Source organism: Notechis scutatus, chromosome Z (genome assembly GCF_049901735.1).
Source record: "Notechis scutatus isolate UNSWTSFEM ecotype Mainland chromosome Z, rNotScu1.2, whole genome shotgun sequence".
NCBI classification, from domain to species: Eukaryota; Metazoa; Chordata; class Lepidosauria; order Squamata; family Elapidae; genus Notechis; species Notechis scutatus.
The window spans coordinates 103,816,682-103,834,951 of NC_142025.1; the positions used below are offsets into that span (position 1 = coordinate 103,816,682).

The following is an 18,270-nucleotide window of genomic DNA, read 5'->3' on the forward strand; positions in this document are numbered from 1 at the left end:
TTGTCAAATCCTACACAGGCTTCTGTGAAATCAACATAGCTCCAGAAGCTCCACCTTTCATTCTCTGCTGCCATCCCATCTCCAAATTCATAAAGAATAGAATTGCAATTTACTACAACCTTAAAATAAACCAACCAGGCCTAAGTGCAAAAAAAAAAAAAAGTGGCTTCAGGTGGGCAGCACATTTTAGAAGCACACTCCACACAGGCATTTGTTTTAGCAAGAGAACAGACATGTCATATAAAATGTGATTTTGCTTTTAACATGGTTCAAAACGGTGGATGTCAGACATGGTTCAAAGCAGGGGATGTAGTAGAGGCAAGAAAAAGTTAAACTCCCACTCCCTGGCTATGAGATTCATCTCTTAAGGCTCCCCCACATACATGTTGTCTGCATTTTTCAAAACCAAGCATATTAAATGTTAAAAAAAAAATCTGCTTCATTGTGCAAATTCTTTCACACAAAATCCCATAGTGGAAGCTTCCACCCACCCACCCCCCAAAAGTTCCCTTTTTGCACAGTCCAACTTAGGATAGAAAAAAGGGGAAAGTCAATTTCTGCACCTTTTTTGTATTACTTTTAAAATAATGTGGAGTCAGAATGTTTTATTGATCTACAGCAAACTATAGACATATATTAGTACATTCTAAATTTTCTTCTGTTTTTTCTTGCCCATCCTACCTAACTGACTGTCCTCCAACACTTGAATTCTGATATTTACCTTTCTTTCCTCATTTTACTACCCATTTCCCCTGAGTAGCCTCCCTCTAAGACAACATTACTGCCCCACTGCCAATGGCCTAGTTATTTTGCCTCAGGACTGGCCATGACCCAAACTTTGTCAGATCTGCTCACCAGAAAATCCAGTCAGGTCCATGGCTTTAAGGTTGGTAGCCTTGATGATGGTAACTGTGAGACGACCAGCGGTGGGCAGGTAACAGAGGGAAAAATTCAACTCCCCGAGGTCTGCTTTTTCCTATAATAACATGGGAAAAGAAATGGAATGGCTTCAGGTCTTTAGTTAAAAGAAAACCTTCACTGGAAGTATTGAATTAGAGGCTGGACAGCCTTCTGCTAGCGGTGCCTGGGCCAGTTCTTGTATTGCAGACCTCACATTGGGAAGGGAGCTAAAACAGAACTCTCTCTCTCTCTCTCTCTCTCTCTCTCTCTCTCTCACTCACTCTCACTCTCACTCTCACTCTCTCTCTCTCTCTCACACACACACACACATACGCACACACAGAAAAGTCTTAGAAAAGATACCACTGATTTGCTCTATTCTGGCAAGCCTTCAACATATTGTATTGTTTTCCATTCTGACAGCAGTTAAATCAGGTATGAGATTAGGGTGGGTGTAATGGACTGTGAAAATAACCTTGAAGAAGAGAAGAAAAAGCCACAGCCAAGGCAATGGCTAAGTAAGTGAAATCTCAGCCCAAATCAGGAATTGAATTTGAGAAAGCAATGACCCCCAAAGACCCTACCTAGTTCTCTTTAGAATAAAGGCAGGGAAGTTGGGGAGGGGGGTAAAGATTTTCAGAATTGCAAGATTGATGTCAGTCCTTCAAGGTAGATCAAACATGAGCACAAAGTCATGAACACTAAAACTACTTTTATTATAGGGTTACAATGACAGAACCTTACAACTTTAAATGTGCCTCCCTCCTTCTTGCCATTATTTTTGTAAACCCCACAATGTAGACCAAGTCAAGAAACAGGCAGGCTCCTTTTATCAATATTGAACTATAATAACAGAATCTTGCACGTTTGATTGTGCTTTACTCTCCACCCTCCTATTATACTCATGTGAATTAAAAAGGTCTGTCTGAGCAGCTTATGTATTCCTTCTCCCTGTTTAAGCCATGATTTTCCTTCATTTTTTTGGTAATAGATCTGGCCTCTCTCTGTCAAAGTCATCTTCCTTTCTCTCTACATATTCTCAGTATTTTGGATATATCTTCTGTAACCCTTTACATCAGGCATCCTTGCTCAAATTTTGGAAATTTTAGTCCAAAACATCCGGCAGCACCAAGTTACATATCTCTATTTTGAGATCTGTGACAAGAGTTTTATTAGACACTTCTGCAAAGCTCCTGGAAAAGAGCATTTTTGGCTGGTGGCCTGAATTCAGAACATTTTTTTCCTGCCAAAATATTCTCAGGAACTCCCTCCGCACTCACTTCATTTGGGCCATCAGTTAGAACCCTTTTCTTTTAAAGCAGGGTTCTCCAACCTTGACAAATTTAAGACTTATGGACTTCAATTCCCAGAATTCCCCAATCAGCATGGCCCGCAAGTTGTAAAGTTGCCAAGGTTCAAGAACCCTGTTTTAAAAGATAATCAGTAATATTTATAAGATTGGCAAAATAGGTGATTGCCGCAGAAATAGTCTTCTACATTGTTGGACTATAATTCCTCTCCTTGATAAATATTCCCTCCTGCATGGATATTTGTTATTGTTAGTCGCAAAGTCGTGTCCAATCCATCGCGATCCATGGACACCGTTCCTCCAGGCCTTCCTGTCCTTTACCATCCCCCAAAGTCCATTTAAGCTCACACCAACTGCTTTAGTGACTGCATCCAGCCACCTAATTCTCTGCTGTCCCCTTGTTCTTTTCCCCTCAATTGTTCCCAGCATTAGGCTCTTCTCCAACATGGATATTACAGGAATCCAAAAATATCTGGGAATCACAAGTTCTCTCTCTAACTCTACTGTAATGCGCTGACTCTCCATATTTTAAAACTCTGAGAAAAAAGGCAGTCTCAAACCTTTTAGAGAGCTCAATGCTTAAAATAGTTTTGTTTCGCTTTCAAAACTGTGCAGCTTTATATAACTTAAAAAAAAACACCAACAACCAAACAATTTCTAGACCAGGGGTGTCAAATTCAAGGCCTGTGGAGTGCTTAGATCTGGCCTGTGGGGCCGATCAGGAAAGAGCGAAGGACTGGCCTGTGGTACCTCTGCTAGCAAAAACGGATCTCCATTTTCACTGGCAGAGGGTTGCAGGAGGCAGTCACAGCCAAAAATGGAGCATGTGAGGGCCGCACACAGCCCTCCTGAGTTCTGTTTTCACTGGCAGGGGTTGCAGGAGGCTGTTGCAGCCGAAAATTGAGCTCAAGAGCCCGTTTTCACTGGCAGAGTGCTCAGGCCACCACAGGTGCCCCCCACATGAGTGATATTGAGCCAGCCACATCCACCTTGGCCAAGCCCACCCCCCCGATGTCAAACACAACCCTGATGCAGCCTTCAATGAAATCGAGTTTGACATCCCTGTTCTAGACACACATGCCATAGAAAATAAACATGACCAGAAACAAAGCAATTCCCTCACTAAATAGTAAGAAATATCATTAACTGAAAAATGGTTATCACTCTGTCAGTTTCTCCACACAGCTATTTTCTCATGTTTGGATCACATGAACACATATACGCCAACATACCTTTCCAATGGAAAATTTCAAAGCCATCTGTCACATCTCAAAATAATTTTGATTTTTTTTCAAAGTTGGGATTTCATAGCCAAAATTACTATTTGTATTAATAGGAAGAAGATGTTTGTTTAAAAGCATTTTAATGATCGTCAACACTGGGGAAATAACCATTACATATAAAAATCGATAAAATAAAAGTTAGATTTCCAGTGCACAGGTTTGTCTATATATTTGGGGTGCTGGAGCTATTATCTTAGTAAGGTTCATGCATGATGGATACCGGAATGATACCTTATAATATGCAAACCTACCAGATTAATAAAAGAAGTTCTAAACCTTTGGCCCTGTCCTTTTTAATGATGTCTCAGTGCCATCAGGCACATCTCTTCCAAGCAGGAAGAAAGAAGACTTGTAACCTAGGCTGAAATGAGTTAACTACCCCTGCTATTTCTGATCTATAGTCATGTCTGGACTTTAGGGAGCACATTGTGGGCACTTATCCAAATGCCTGTCTGCTGGGTGTACTGTGTCTTCCTTGCTGTAATTTTAATAAAATAAATTTAAAATGATCTGATCTGTCTGTCTTGTTTAGCTGCAGCTACATAAAGATTCTTTCTAGGGTGTCAGAGAAAAATGTGCAAAGCACATTGACTTAACTAGATCCACATTCCTCATTCTGAAATATGAACAGGTACGCAACTTTCCTCCATAACATCTAAGTCTAATGTGAAGGACGGGCTTAGTTGAGAATGATTGTAGTAAGACAGGAATATAGGAAGGTGTCTTATGATAAACCAGCCCGGTTCACTGAAGTCAGGTCTGTTGACACCAGACACCATAAGAAGTAGCTCACCTGTAGTCCTTTGCATAAATCTGAAACATCCTTGGCCGGGAAACAATCCAGGCCTCTAATAAGAGCTACTGTTTCTATCCTGCTGGCCTCCAAAACCTACTACTTGAGAGAAAGGGTAGTGTGTGAATGCGTATGTAAGAGAGGGAGGGAGGGAGATTGGATTCAGCCCCTTCTGGTACAGGTGAAACTCAAAAAATTAGAATATGTGCAAATGTTCATTTATTTCAGTAATGCAACTTAAAAGGTGAAACTAATATGTGAGACTCATTATATGCAAAGCAAGATAGTTCAAGCTGTGATTTGTCATAATTGAGATGATTATGGCTTACAGCTAATGAAAACCCCAAATCCACAATCTCAGAAAATTAGAAGATTGTGAAAAGGTTCAATATACTAGGTTCAAAGTGTCCCACTCTAATCAGCTAATTAAGCCATAACAACTGTAAAGGGTTCCTGAGCCTTTAAATGGTCTCTCAGTCTGGTTCAGTAGGAATCACAATCATGGGAAAGACTGCTGACCTGACAGTTGTGCAAAAAACCATCACTGACACCCTCCATAAGGAGGGAAAGCCTCAATTGCAAAAGAAGTTGGATGTTCCCAAAGTGCTGTATCAAAGTACATTAATAGAAAATTATGTGGAAGGGAAAAGTGTGGACGAAAAAGGTGCACAAGCAGCAGGGATGACCGCAACCTGGTAAGGATTGTCAGGAAAAGGCCATTCAAAAGTATTGGGGACTTTCACAAGGAGTGGACTGAGGCTGGAGTCAGTGCATCAAGAGCCACCACACATAGACGAATCCTGGACATGGGCTTCAAATGTCGTATTCCTCTTGTCAAGCTTCTCCTGAACAACAAACAACATCAGAAGCTAAAGAAAAACAGAACTGGTCTGTTGCTCAGTAATCCAAAGTCCTCTTTTCTGATGAGAGCAACTTTTGCATCTCCTTTGGAAAACAAGGACCCAGAGTCTGGAGGAAGAATGGAGAGGCACACACTGCAAGATGCTTGAAGTCCAGTATGAAGTTTCCACAGTCTGTGTTGATTTGGGGAGCCATGTCATCTGCTGGTGTTGGTCCACTGTGCTTCATTAAGTGCAGGGTCAACGCAGCCAGGAGATTTTGGAGCACTTCATGCTTCCTTCCGGAGACGAGCTTTATGGGGATGCTGACTTCACTTTCCAGCAGGACTTGGCACCTGCCCACACTGCCAAAAGCACCAAAACCTGGTTCAATGACCGTGGGATTACTGTGCTCGATTGGCCAGCAAACTCGCCTGACCTGCACCCCATAGAGAATCTATGGGGCATTGCCAAGAGAAAGATGAGAGACATGAGACCAAACAATGCAGAAGAGTTGAAGGCCGCTATTGAAGCATCCTGGTTTTCCATAACACCTCAGCAGTGCCACAGGCTGATAGCTTCCATGCCTGGCCGCATTAAGGCAGTAATTGCTGCAAAAGGGTAATTACTGCAAAAAAGTACTGAGTACATATGCATGTTTATATTTTTCAGAGGTCCAATATTGTTTTATGTACAATCCTTGTTTTATTGATTGCATGTAATATTCTAATTTTCTGAGATTGTGGATTTGGGGTTTTCATGAGCTCTAAGCCATCATCATCACAATTATGACAAATCACAGGTGAACTACCTTGCTTTGCATGTAATGAGTCTATCTCATATATTAGTTGCACATTTTAAGTTGCATTACTGAAATAAATGAACTTTTGCACGATATTCTAATTTCACCTGTATATTCTCCATGCAATAATTGGCAATAGATTACATCAGAAAGAACCTGGCATTTAGGAGAATAGAAAGACTGATCCACAAAGGGGTGAAGATGGAAACAATGAACTATAGATTTCAATGTCTCCATTCAAGGCTTTGATCTTCCTCCCAAATTGGATACAGCCTACCCCTAAGTGTTCTCCAGATGTTTTGATTTCAACTTCCATTTTAGGTAAGAGTTCTGGGGACCAAAGAATTCAAAGCATATGTCAGACTCTTGATTGAAGAAGATCCACACTGTTTCTTGTGCTCTCCCATTAAGCACGACAGCCTGGGTCCAGTAAAAAAGCCGATCTACAGCTAACTTTATAAATAATACAGAGGGAATTGTTATCTTTTTAAAATATTGATACATTGCCTTTCAGACCAAATCCTTCCGAAGGTGGGTTGCTTTAGAACAATAAACACATAGAACATCAGGAAGAAAATAATTGATATAATCCAAATTGATACAATCCAGCCACAATCCAAAACAAAAAAATGATTAAACTTTGAAAGAAAACTATACATACTGTCTAAGCATCTTTCTTGGCCCCTGGAGGAAGAAGGTAGGGAGGAAAAAGGATGTTTGGGTGCATGGAGAGAGGAGAAAAATATTTGAAATTAGAGGTGGTAAAGCCCACCTCGATAAAGAAAAAACCACAATAATATGCATTTACTATTCCAGTGACAGCAAGGATTTTTTTTTAAAAAAGGGACAACTTAATCAAAACTATAATCTGTACAGAAAGAAAATATTGTACCACAATGCTTGATGCTGCATGCCATTCATTACCGATTCAATTTCGAACCAGCCAATTCCAAAACAAAAATGTGGAACAAGGAGCGGTTGGGATTTCTAGTGTCATACCATGGACAAATCCCTGGAATTTCAATCCAGAACCTATAAACGAGAGCTTAGCCCAGAAAGGATACCCATAATGAAAGCTCAGGATGAAAGGGGGAAGGCAAGTTTTGCCCTCACCCGCCCCCCACCCATGACCTGGTAGGGCACTGCTTGCTTCTCAATATTTTATGATCTTTTACCAGCTCAGTCCCATTTGCAAGCCTCATCAATATGAATTAATCTCTCTCCTTTTCTTTCTTCCCTTTCCTTTTCCTTGGCAGCACTCTTAAACCATCAGAGTCCAAAGGGTATCAATTGGCCCTCATCCAGGCCAAACTACAGAGGAATGTGAGGCTAAGAGCAGAAGGGCACAGAGTGATGGACCATTGCTGGCTTAAAGGCAGGGAGGTATGTCTAGGAGGAGAAAAAGGAGAGGAAGATAGATGAAAAAAACAACAACCCATTCTCTAAACACTGGTAAAGAGACACAGATTGAAGCCAGATAAAATCATGTGTACTGAGGGTCAAATTAGAATGGTGGGGTTTTGACTTTCTATTCGGACACCTAAGTCATGGGTAAGACTATCATTCCTATAGACCACTCCCCTTATATCATTCTGAGCAAACTAAACCAAAACCCAGATTAACAAAGCATAAAATTCCTATGTTTGCCTATTATGCTAGGCCTAAACAACTGGCTTACATAAACTTTTAAAGTGATGACTTGATTCAGACGATGTGCTAAAATTATGGCTGCAGAAGCTGTAGATAGCTTTACAATGTGATTCCCTGTTAATTAGATAGCTGGCTGAGCTTCGGTAATAATCAGGTATTTAAGCTACTGGGTGCACACATCAAATTTTCACAATCTCTGCCCCATTCCTGAGCTGAAAATGTTACTCCATTCCACTCTTGTAACAGTAGTATACCATTGCCCAAATACCTACTACAACCCTCTGGATCTGATACATTTAGATGTATGAAAGCAAGCTGACATGAGTAATATAAAAACTTTTGATGATTCATCCATGATTTATTCCATTTATGCAAGTCATTACTTAAGGTGTTCCAGAAAAAACTGATTATGCAATTGCCTTGTTTCATTTATAGATTTATATGGGGGAATCCAAGCGAACACCTTCTACTTTTAACCTTCCTGTTTTCTCATTGGTTGTTCCATTTTTCTTTTTGCTGTAGAACAAGCATTCGGGAGAGAATATTGCAAGCTGCCTTTTGATGATTGAACCTGTGAATTCACTGCCCAAGTGATGAACTAATACAACATAGTATCTCAGTTTAGGCCACTGAATAGTGATGAAGATAAAATGGGGATTCAGGAACCACATTTTGTACCTTCTTGAAACCAAAGATAACAAACCTGAGCAAGTCTAGAAAGCGATGTATAACTTCCATAAAATATATATTTATATATGTTCATGGAAATACTTACCAGTAGTGGATTGCAAAGAGGGGGTGGTTATGTGATTTGATTATCAAGTAAAGGAATTGCAGGCTAACACATGAAGGGCATCAGGTGGGTGGAGAGTCAGGAAATTGATAAATATAATTTCTTTCACCATTCCATTCCTGACAGGCAGTTTAGGTGCTCCTAAGAAGCACAGATGCACTGCATCAGATCAGCCATAATTCATTAGAGGAAACATATAAAATGAAAAGCCTAGAAAAGCAAAGAAGATCCACCAAAAGCTATTCAAAGTAACTCAGGTTTTGCTCATTAATTTGACAAAATTGGCAAGTTGCAATATTACTTTTTAAAAATGGGACTAAAGGTGCTTGAAACAAGTCAATCTTCCATCAGTGGAAAATTATCTCCATAATATACTTCCAACACAAGGTTGGCAGCTCTATAAATACTACAGACTTCTGACTATATTAGCTTGCTGATTGGGGTGAACAATAATTAAAAGGGAAGGCACAGATTTTACGTCTTCCCTTTATACTGACAAGCAACAGCTCTCCCGAGAGATTTCAGGCAGGGCTTCATCTTTCCCAGCCTAACAAGCAATTGACAAAGATCAATACATTTTTGGTATGCAAAGCAAGTGCTCTGTCAGTGAACTAGGACTCTTTCATCAAAACCCACTTAGGGGAGTTATAGATACCATAATACTGTTGTGCCATAGCACTCACTTCTTAAAAATCCTTGGTGGGGGGGGGGAGAAAATGTTTCTTATTTATTATAAAAAACAAAAATATTGAGAAGATGAATAAAATGTGATATGTCCAACATTGTCTGCACTGGATGTTCATTGGTAACAATTTCTTAGGAAGGGGGAAAAAAATTCCTAAAGCATATTTCATAAATGCTTTCACTGCTTCTTCCTGCTATTACTCGTGCCTAACTTTGAATGTTTTGCCTTCACAATATCCAAACGCAGATTTAGTGATATATTGAATAAACTGAAATAATTTCTCAGTTACATCTCACTGATTTCAAAATTTGGATGTGCCACCAATAAAATCTAATCGATCAAGAAACTCTGGGTAGCATATGGCCCTACAGCCTCAAGCTCCACACCAATAGCATTACAGATGCAAAAATTGGGTGTGTGTGTGGAGTGAGGGAGTCTATTATATATCAGTTCATAGCCAAGCTTCTAAAAACACCCAAATCCTGGAAAACTCAAATACTCAAGTGCAATGCCATACTCCCTAACTACAATATTTGGAAGTAGTTGCATATGTAGCTAAAACACCATCACTTGCACACAAGAATGAGCATCTGGTAGGCACAGGGAGGAAACACTTCAAAGGTTGGGTAGGTGTGAAAAAATCCCTAAGAAATAGATTATGCCACACATGTCACTAAAGACATTGGGTGTTCTAATTTGCAGGAGGGAAAACAAGCAACTCTGGTAACCATATGAGAGAACAGTCTACCCACAGAGGAAATGGTAATAAAGAAAATATTAGAATGTACGAAATGAACAAATTAACGATGGAAATTAAAGACAAGAAAAACAGAGTATTACCTATTATGGGACCTGTGGTACAATTGGCTAGAAAAAAGAGTGCAAGGATTAGAAAATGGATGATGAAAGAGGATCAACAAGTTAGAAACAAATACAGGTATAAAGCTATATAGAAGGATATGTATTGTAAGCAATATTGGTACTAGATTCAGTTGTCTAAGATTGTACATAATTGCAAATCAAAATATATAGAGTGATAAATGTATAGAGGTATGTTATAACCATGGATACAATAGATATAAGTATGTTGTATAATATCAAGTTTTTATTCTTTTTTCTATGGACTATACTGTATGAAAAAGAGAAAAATGGTGGTAATTAGGATGTATAACATCATGTATATTTTAAAAAGATGCTGATACAACCAGCATATCATTGTTGCAAAATTGAAATTGCGATGTAAAATGAAGGAAAATGCATAATAAAAATATTTTTATAAAAGAGAGAGAACAAATCGAATGGTGTATTTTGAACAGATACCCCTGGTGCAACATAATTCAATTTCCCAAATGAGAATCCTAGGAACCTTCAACAAGACTGGATGTTAAGACAGCCTTCCTCAGTCTGGCATCCATCCAGACACGTTGGGCTACAATTTGCATTCTTAACCTATTGAACAAGTCTAGTAACCAAAATAAACTAAACTAATTCTAAAATAATTCTCTGTATCCTAATCCTACCAGGAATGTTTATTTGGTCTTCCTCCCTTCCTCTATTCCACTACTTTCTCCACCATCCTATAACCAGCTGGTTTGCTAAAGCTCAGGGAAAAAAATATCACACAATCAGTAAGAACAACATTCAAACCAGAACGATATTTCAGGCTTTTGGAGAAAGGCAGAAAGATAGCAGCTAAAAAACTTGGACTAGCTATCATGACAATTGTTGGACATGATAGGAAGGAAGAAGAAATCTAAAGTTGTGAGGAAAGGGCATTTGCTGATAGGATCGGGAAGAATAGCTGCTGCACACCTGACTGCCCTAATTAGCCACCAGCTTGATGAATAAGAGCCTAGCTAAAAATATGCACAGAGAGGGAGAAGAAGAAAAACAAGACAAGTTGCTCTTTGAGAGAGCTGAAGGGGAAGAAATGGGGAGGGGGAAGAATGGGAGGATGGAGAATCAAATAGGTGAATGTCTGTAAGAAACCTACTGAAACCACCCACTCCCATATTCTCTTTTGGTTTTACCAATTCTCTCCAGGGAACCCCTCCCTTGTTCATGACATTTCCCATTTTTCACCTCTGCCCACACAAATCCTTTTATATCATCCATTCTTCAGACAGTGTGCACATTTTTAAGTATCAAAAACATTTTACAATCTCCCTGCAGTGCACTTACATTTTGGAAGCAGGACATTTTGAGGCCAGAGCACAGAAGAGATATGTGAGTGTATTTCCACCATATTTTTTTTGCAAGCAAAAAGCAAGGGAATTGGGTGGAGAACCTTTCTGAACCTTGTATTATCTACAGAGCTGTAGTGAACAGGCCAAGAGTGAAAGCTCAACTTCATTAGGAATGTATTAAAGAAGAAACTATTCTTTCACACCCTACGAATGATCATCATTGCTATTTCTATGTGCCTGGCAACAATGATAAAGCTCCAGGTATACCAAATTTCTACAGAGTTTGTGTTTCACAGTGAAAGCACATTGTAAGTCTTGTCCAGCCGGTTATATTGCTCTCCTGATCTTGTTCATAACTCAATATTTATGAATATAGATGCAGCTAAGTGCTTATATATGGAACAGCAATTCAGAATCCTTTCTACTACATTTCTTAGCATCAAGATATCCCCTGTGCTTTCTCAGGAAATAGTAATGTTTCATGGGCACTAACCACAGAAAATTTCAGGAATACAAACCAAAATGTGTGTTTAACTAATTGGAAATCTCTTCTGTAAATATGCAGGGAATGGGACAACTCACTGAAGCCAGCTGGGTGTGACTGGGTGGGCATGGCCATCTGGGCACCACTAGATAGCTGTGGCTGGCTGGCTGTGGCCAGATCAACACAAGGATTATGTAGTTTGCATACCACTTATAATCTGCAGATTAGAATTGTGCTCTTGTTGATTGACTTTAGCTGATCAGAATAATGCCTGAGCATTTGCTTCATATTTTGAATTATGTAAGCATTGTGCATATTCGGATTAACACAGCTGGAAGAGACCTTGTGGGTCTAGTCCAACCCCCCACCCAAGCAGGGGACCCTTCACCATTTCTGACAGATGGTAGTCCAGTGTCTTCTTGAAAGCTTCCAGTGATGAAGCTCCCACAACTTCTGAAGGCAAGCTGTTCCATTGGTTGATTGCTCTCACTGTCAGAATTTTTTTTTTCTTATTTCTAGGTTGAATCTCTCCTTGATCAGTTTCCATCCATTATTCCTTGTCTGGCCTTTGGGTGCTTTGGAAAATAGCTTGAGCCGCCTCCTCTCTGTGGCAGCCCCTCAAATATTGGAATACTGCTATCATGTTACCCCTGGTCCTTTTCTTCACTAGACTAGTCATGCCCAGTTCTTGCAACCGTTTTTTATATGTTTTAGCCTCCAATCCTCTAATCATCTTTGTTGCTCTTTTTTGGATTCTTTCTAGAATCTCAATATCCTTTTTATAACTGTGGTGACCAAAACTGGATGCAGTACTCTAGGTGTGGTCTTACTAAGGCTTTATAGCAGGGGTCTTCAAATTTGTCAGCTTTAAGACCTGTGGACTTCAACTCCCAGAATTCCTCTTCCAGTCATGTAAGCTCAGGGATCCTGGGAGTTGAAGTCCACAAGTGTTAAACTTGCCAAGTTTGAAGAACCTTGCTTTATAGAGTGATATTAGTACCTCACTTGACTTTGATTGTATCCCTCTGTTAATGCAATTTAGGATTACATTGGCTTGGTCCTTCTCTTCACTAGACAATTAGAAGCTAAATAGAAAAAAAAGTTGTAAACTGGATGCTAGGAAAAATTAGATTTTTTTAATTTGGAGGCTTGGCTTAGTAGTCGCTTTAACCTAATAATGAATCTGAGAATGGTGAAAAATATAATTTCAACTTAGCAGTAGTTGTGTTAAAAAGGTAATATCCCCTTGAGGAATGTGGGGATTGCTATTTGCTGTAAACTTAACCATCAATTGCCTTTTTAAATAAGCAGAGAAGACTTCACTCCTGCCTGCTTATCATCCTAAAAGCTAGCAAGGCTTAAAATCATCTTCATGCCCCTACCAGCTGCTGCTTCAGTGGCATTTTATTTCTTTTATTATAATTAAAACATAACTGTATCTTCTTCCTAAGTATTGTAATACTGAACTGTAACCAAAAATGTTTTCTGCGGGAGCAAATGAAGCAAATGAGTGCGGTACTCCCTTCCTCATTTTGTCTTCCCTCCAATGGGACCGCCACCATCTGAATGGTGCTCAGGAGAGATCTCGACGAATGGAGCACAGCTGTGCTACTGTGTTCTTTTGAGCACCTATCAGAGTTCTCCTCAGTCAAAGAACAAAATTGACTTTCCTAGTGTGGAAATATTTATTTAAAAACCTTCCCCCCTCCTTTTGAGGCAACTATTGTTATTGATTCATGAATATACAATAGCTGAGCAATGCAGCTGCATTGATTGACTGAATTGATGAAGTGCACCAAGCTAAAATGCCGCATTCAAGTATTGAAGAGCTTGATTAACCAAATGAGACTGCTGAATATTGTGACTAATTCAATTACAATGAATTTAATCCCTTGAGCAATTTGCATTATTGGTTAGAGTTTTACCTTTTAACTCAAAAGCTTGGAATGAATCATTCAAGGGGATGTCACATAATCAAGCGGAAGAAGTCCTCGGCTTACAACCTTAACTGTGACTAGACTTTCTGTTGCTAAGTAGGACAGTTGCATCTGATTTTTATGACCTTTGTTGCCATGGGTGTTAAGCCAATCACCACAGTTGTGAAGTGAATCATACAGCTGTTAAGCAAATCTGGCATATCCCCATTGACTTTGCTTGTTAGAAGACAACTGAGAAGGTCGCAATCACATGACCCCAGGACACTACATAAATACATGGAGACCTGAATTTGGACCACATAATCATGCGGATGTTGTGACAATTATAAGTGCAAAGAATGATTGTAAGCCAAAGGCTACCTGTAACAGCTCCACTTACCGAACTGGCTTCCATGATGTCCCTCCAGAGGGGAGCATCATTGTCCCGCTCAGCAATCTCCAGCAGGTTGTCCAGGACAACTTGGCCAATGAGATCATGACGGGAGAAACGGTCAAAATCATAGACGCTGAAATGAAGCTTACGCGAGGGAAGTTCAGCAAAGGGGACGTTGAAGTTAAAGGTCTCATTGAAAATAGGGTTGAGCGTTTTGCGATGCACCTTCGTCTGGAATTTCTTTTTACGGTCAGGCAGAAGGTACATTTTCACATAGGGGTCAGAGAATCCGTTTGCATCTTTGGCAGGTAGGTCCAAGGCCCGGAGTATCCTGACCACCAGCTGCTCCGTGCCATAGGCATAACGGAGGGCAAAGCTCAATTGTCCACAACTTGGAGCCTCCCCTTTCTTGGAGTCTGCCTCACCTGAGCGCTGTTTATACAGTTCAGGTTTTATCTGCCCAATGCTGGTCACTTGTTCCACCTTGTCTTCTCCTCCACCACCATGGACTCCGGTGTCTGGGCTGCTCAGTTGCTGGGTCACAGGACGTGGCAGTGTGTTATACCTGGAGAGAACAGTTGAAAAAAAAATACAGCCGGAGATATACATAACCACATGTCCATTAAATTCACCCCACAAATAAATAATCCTCTGTCTAGGATAGAATTACACCTGTTAGCACCCTAAATTTAAATTTACAGAAGGGTAACAAATACCTCCTGATCTACAGATCAACTTAAATTGATTTAAAATTTGAATCAGAGTTAGTTAATTCATTAAAATCACTGAGATTTACATTATCCACAACTGACATTAAATGCCATTCAGACAATACATTCTTAATGTAGCTAAATCTGGATCTATTGTGTATTTAATGTATAAAAAGATGTGGCAGATTTACAGATTTTATGGATGAAATCTTGAAAAAAGCCTACAAAAGCATGATAGCACCTGCTGTAACATGCACATTATCTGCCTTCCAAAAAAGATAGCAGGTGCACTTTTATTCTTTGGAACCAAAACTGGATATACACTTGATTTAATGATTTAATTCAATGAGCCTGTAACTGTTTCAGTGTGAGATCTTTAATCAGTACTAACTTTTCACTTCTTAGAATATGGACAAGAAACCACAAACACGTGGAGAAAGCTCCGTGAACTGTGATATGCTGGAAGTTCAGTTGAGGAGAACTTATTATCTAGTTGGCAGGTAATCAGGTCTTCTTGCTTTGTTTATGAACCAGCCACATTGTTATATTACAGCTGTGTGCCTCCTATGCTACTGTGCTTTTTCTTTTTCCAAAGTCCCATTAAAAACCTCTAACTCTAAGCATCTTGGAAGCTGAATACAATGAACAAGTGAATAGCCAACTTATCCATATAGTATACATATGATTATATTCTGAAGCCAAAACTTACTTTTTAAAGGACTGCATCTGTTATAGTCAACCCAAAACATTTCAAGCAGCACTGTGTTTCAGAATACTGCATAATACAGTGTTTCACCACCTTGGCAACTTTAAGATGCCTGGAGTTCAATTCTCAGAAATCCCCAGCCAGTTGGTTGGGGAATTCTGGGAGTTGAAGTCCAGGCATCTTAAAATTGCACATTGAGAAACACTGGCATAATGAATCCATTATTTATGTATTTATGTGTGGATCTCATGATGTCAGTGTTGCTGTCAGGAGTCCTAGACTACCATCTGGCAACTTGCATTATTTTCGTTGCCTTCTGCATCTTTGAGAGTTATTCTTGATATTTTCATTTATAGAATGGGAATCTGGGCTAAGAGATATTGATTGAAAGGCTCTTACCTTACTAATCATGCAGTTTGTGCCCTCATGTTTATAATTTTAAAAAATGTGACATAAAAGAAAAAAACGGGGCAAGAAAAAAAACACAAGAATATTCAGGCACCAATTATTAATGTTAGACAGATAAAGTGGTGGGATTCAAATTTTTGTACTACTGGTTCTGTGGACGTGGCCTGGTGAGCGTGGCAGGGGAAGGATACTGTAAAATCTCCAGTCAGAGGTGGTATTTGCCAGTTCTCTGAACTACTCAAAATTTCCACTACCGGTTCTCCAGAACTGGTTAGAACCTGCTGAATTCCACCTCTGGACAGATAGTATTGAATGTATGTCCTCCATATAAACATCAATCGTACAGACTCAGCTTTAATACTTGGGCTCCCCCTCTGTATCCTTCCTTCCTCACAACTCACCTGGGAGTGGGTGCCAAGCTTGCCACTTGCTGATGGGAGTGAGCATTGGGAATGCTGCCTTCCTTGGTACCGGTCTGACTTTCCACGGGGAGGTCAGGGGAGGTTTGGCTAACCTTGAGGTTGGCCTCAGGGTAGGAATCCATATCGAGGTATGATCTCTCAGGCATTTCGGGACCCAGTTCTACCCGCTCAGCCAGGAGATCCCCAAAAGGTGAGTGGTGGAGATGAGCATGGAGGGGATGCTCCTTGCGCTGGGTTTGTGATGAGGATCCTTTGTCTCGCCAGGGGATCCAACATAGTTTCCAAGAGACGAACAGGGAGACGCCCAGCAGCACAATCCCACAGAAAGTCACAATCACTGACAGAAGACTAACCAGGATCTCTAGAGGAGAAAAGTGGAGAGGCAAATACCATAATGAAAGATCAGGGATAAGTTGTTTTCTATGGTCATCTGTCATCTTGACTAGTTGAGCTGTCCTCATTTATTGGCTGTTGGAGAGAACCTAGAACCCTGGGCAAATAGCACTAACTGCCAGTGGGCAGAACACATGACAGCTCAGCTCTTTCTTGAGTGGTACCATCAAACTGACCCTGACTCCCAATTTAGTCCTGTCCCTCCATTAGAAGAAGAAATCCCAACCTGACTATATTATGGGCTGTCAAGCACTGGAAGAGATGTCCATATAAAAAGCTATGCACCCTTCATTTTTTTGGTTCCCATTCCAGAAATATTTAATTGGACATTAATTATAAATCCAGTCTTGATTAGTTGTGGAACTGTAAAAAAAAATACTATACTGGAGGGAAATAAGTTTCCACCCCCAGGATAAATTCTACAGTCCTTTGGGATCAGTGCTAAATATAAATTAAGCCATATTGTAGTTTCATTCCAAAATATAATTGCCATCTACGTTCAATAAATGCACAACATTCCTTCCTTCTATCTTGCTATATATTTTCATTATTTATACACAAGTTTCCTAGTGTTGTTGATACCTAAGAAAAATCTCTGATGGTCTTTGATAAATTTTCATAAGATGCAGCCAAGAAGAATATAAAAATCATTTCCCATTAAATCCTATTTAAAGATTATTTAAAGCCCAATGGCACAGACACATACATAGAATTCTCAATAAATACCATAACAATTGCAATAAATATATATGTAATCGAATTATGTAATGGTTCTTCCATTTGAATGTATTTTCCATTGCACAACATTTAAACTGCTTGATTCAAAGCATTTCCCAAGAAAACTCCAGAGAGCTTTCAGGATTTTATTTATTTATTTTTATTTATTTGATTTGTCAATCGCTTACAAGACAATAAGAATAAGTATAAACATGACTAAGAATACAGGAAATAGGTACAAATAAATGGGGACAATAGGACAAGGACGGTAGGCACAATTGTGCACTTATGCACGCCCCTTACAGACCTCTTAGGAATGGGGTGAGGTCAATAGTGGATAGTTTAAGGTTAAAGGAGTGGGGATTAGACTCAGAGGATGTAACGACTGGCAAATGTGATAAGAACCAGAAGCCTTATTTTTCTGTAATACAAAAGTAGTTCAAGATTTCAAATGATCCCACAATTCTCGTTAAAATGTCTTTCTGTCACATGGAATTATAAAATAACATACAGACATATTTTAGTTATTTGTTCATATAAAATAACAATTTATAATGGAAACTTTTATGCCACTTCAGTCCAGCAACATACTAACTAGAACTAGACCATAATTTTTCATCATTCTATTCCTATTTCCTCTATGGATATGATAGATCAAGATTCTCACCTGTGTTGATGGGACCCACATGCCCTGTCAGTTCCTGACACTTTTCACGTTCCTGGGCAGCACATGTGTTGGAACACAGCACATGAAGGAGCTCCATTGCCTTGCGATGCCTATCCTCATCATAATCTCCTGACATGATGCCTAAACAGCAAGTAGACATTGTAGACATTGTACTGCATGTTAAAAATGTCATTATATATGACCTTGGGCCAT

General features: G+C 39.6%; 1 protein-coding gene across 4 annotated transcripts in view; it reads right to left on the minus strand.

The window, feature by feature from the left end:
* The window catches only part of SYT3 (synaptotagmin 3), a 54,646-nt gene that overhangs the window by 13,515 nt on the left and 22,861 nt on the right, over positions 1–18,270 (minus strand). For all 4 annotated transcript variants that reach the window (XM_026669515.2, XM_087948153.1, XM_087948154.1 and 1 more), the window contains 4 exons: positions 18,058–18,198; positions 16,260–16,641; positions 14,041–14,599; positions 856–976 (listed from right to left, as the gene is read on the minus strand). In XM_026669515.2, the coding sequence (XP_026525300.1) occupies positions 856–976; positions 14,041–14,599; positions 16,260–16,641; positions 18,058–18,193 (1,198 nt within the window). In that variant the 5' untranslated portion in view covers positions 18,194–18,198. The remainder of the gene's footprint in view (positions 1–855; positions 977–14,040; positions 14,600–16,259; positions 16,642–18,057; positions 18,199–18,270) is intronic.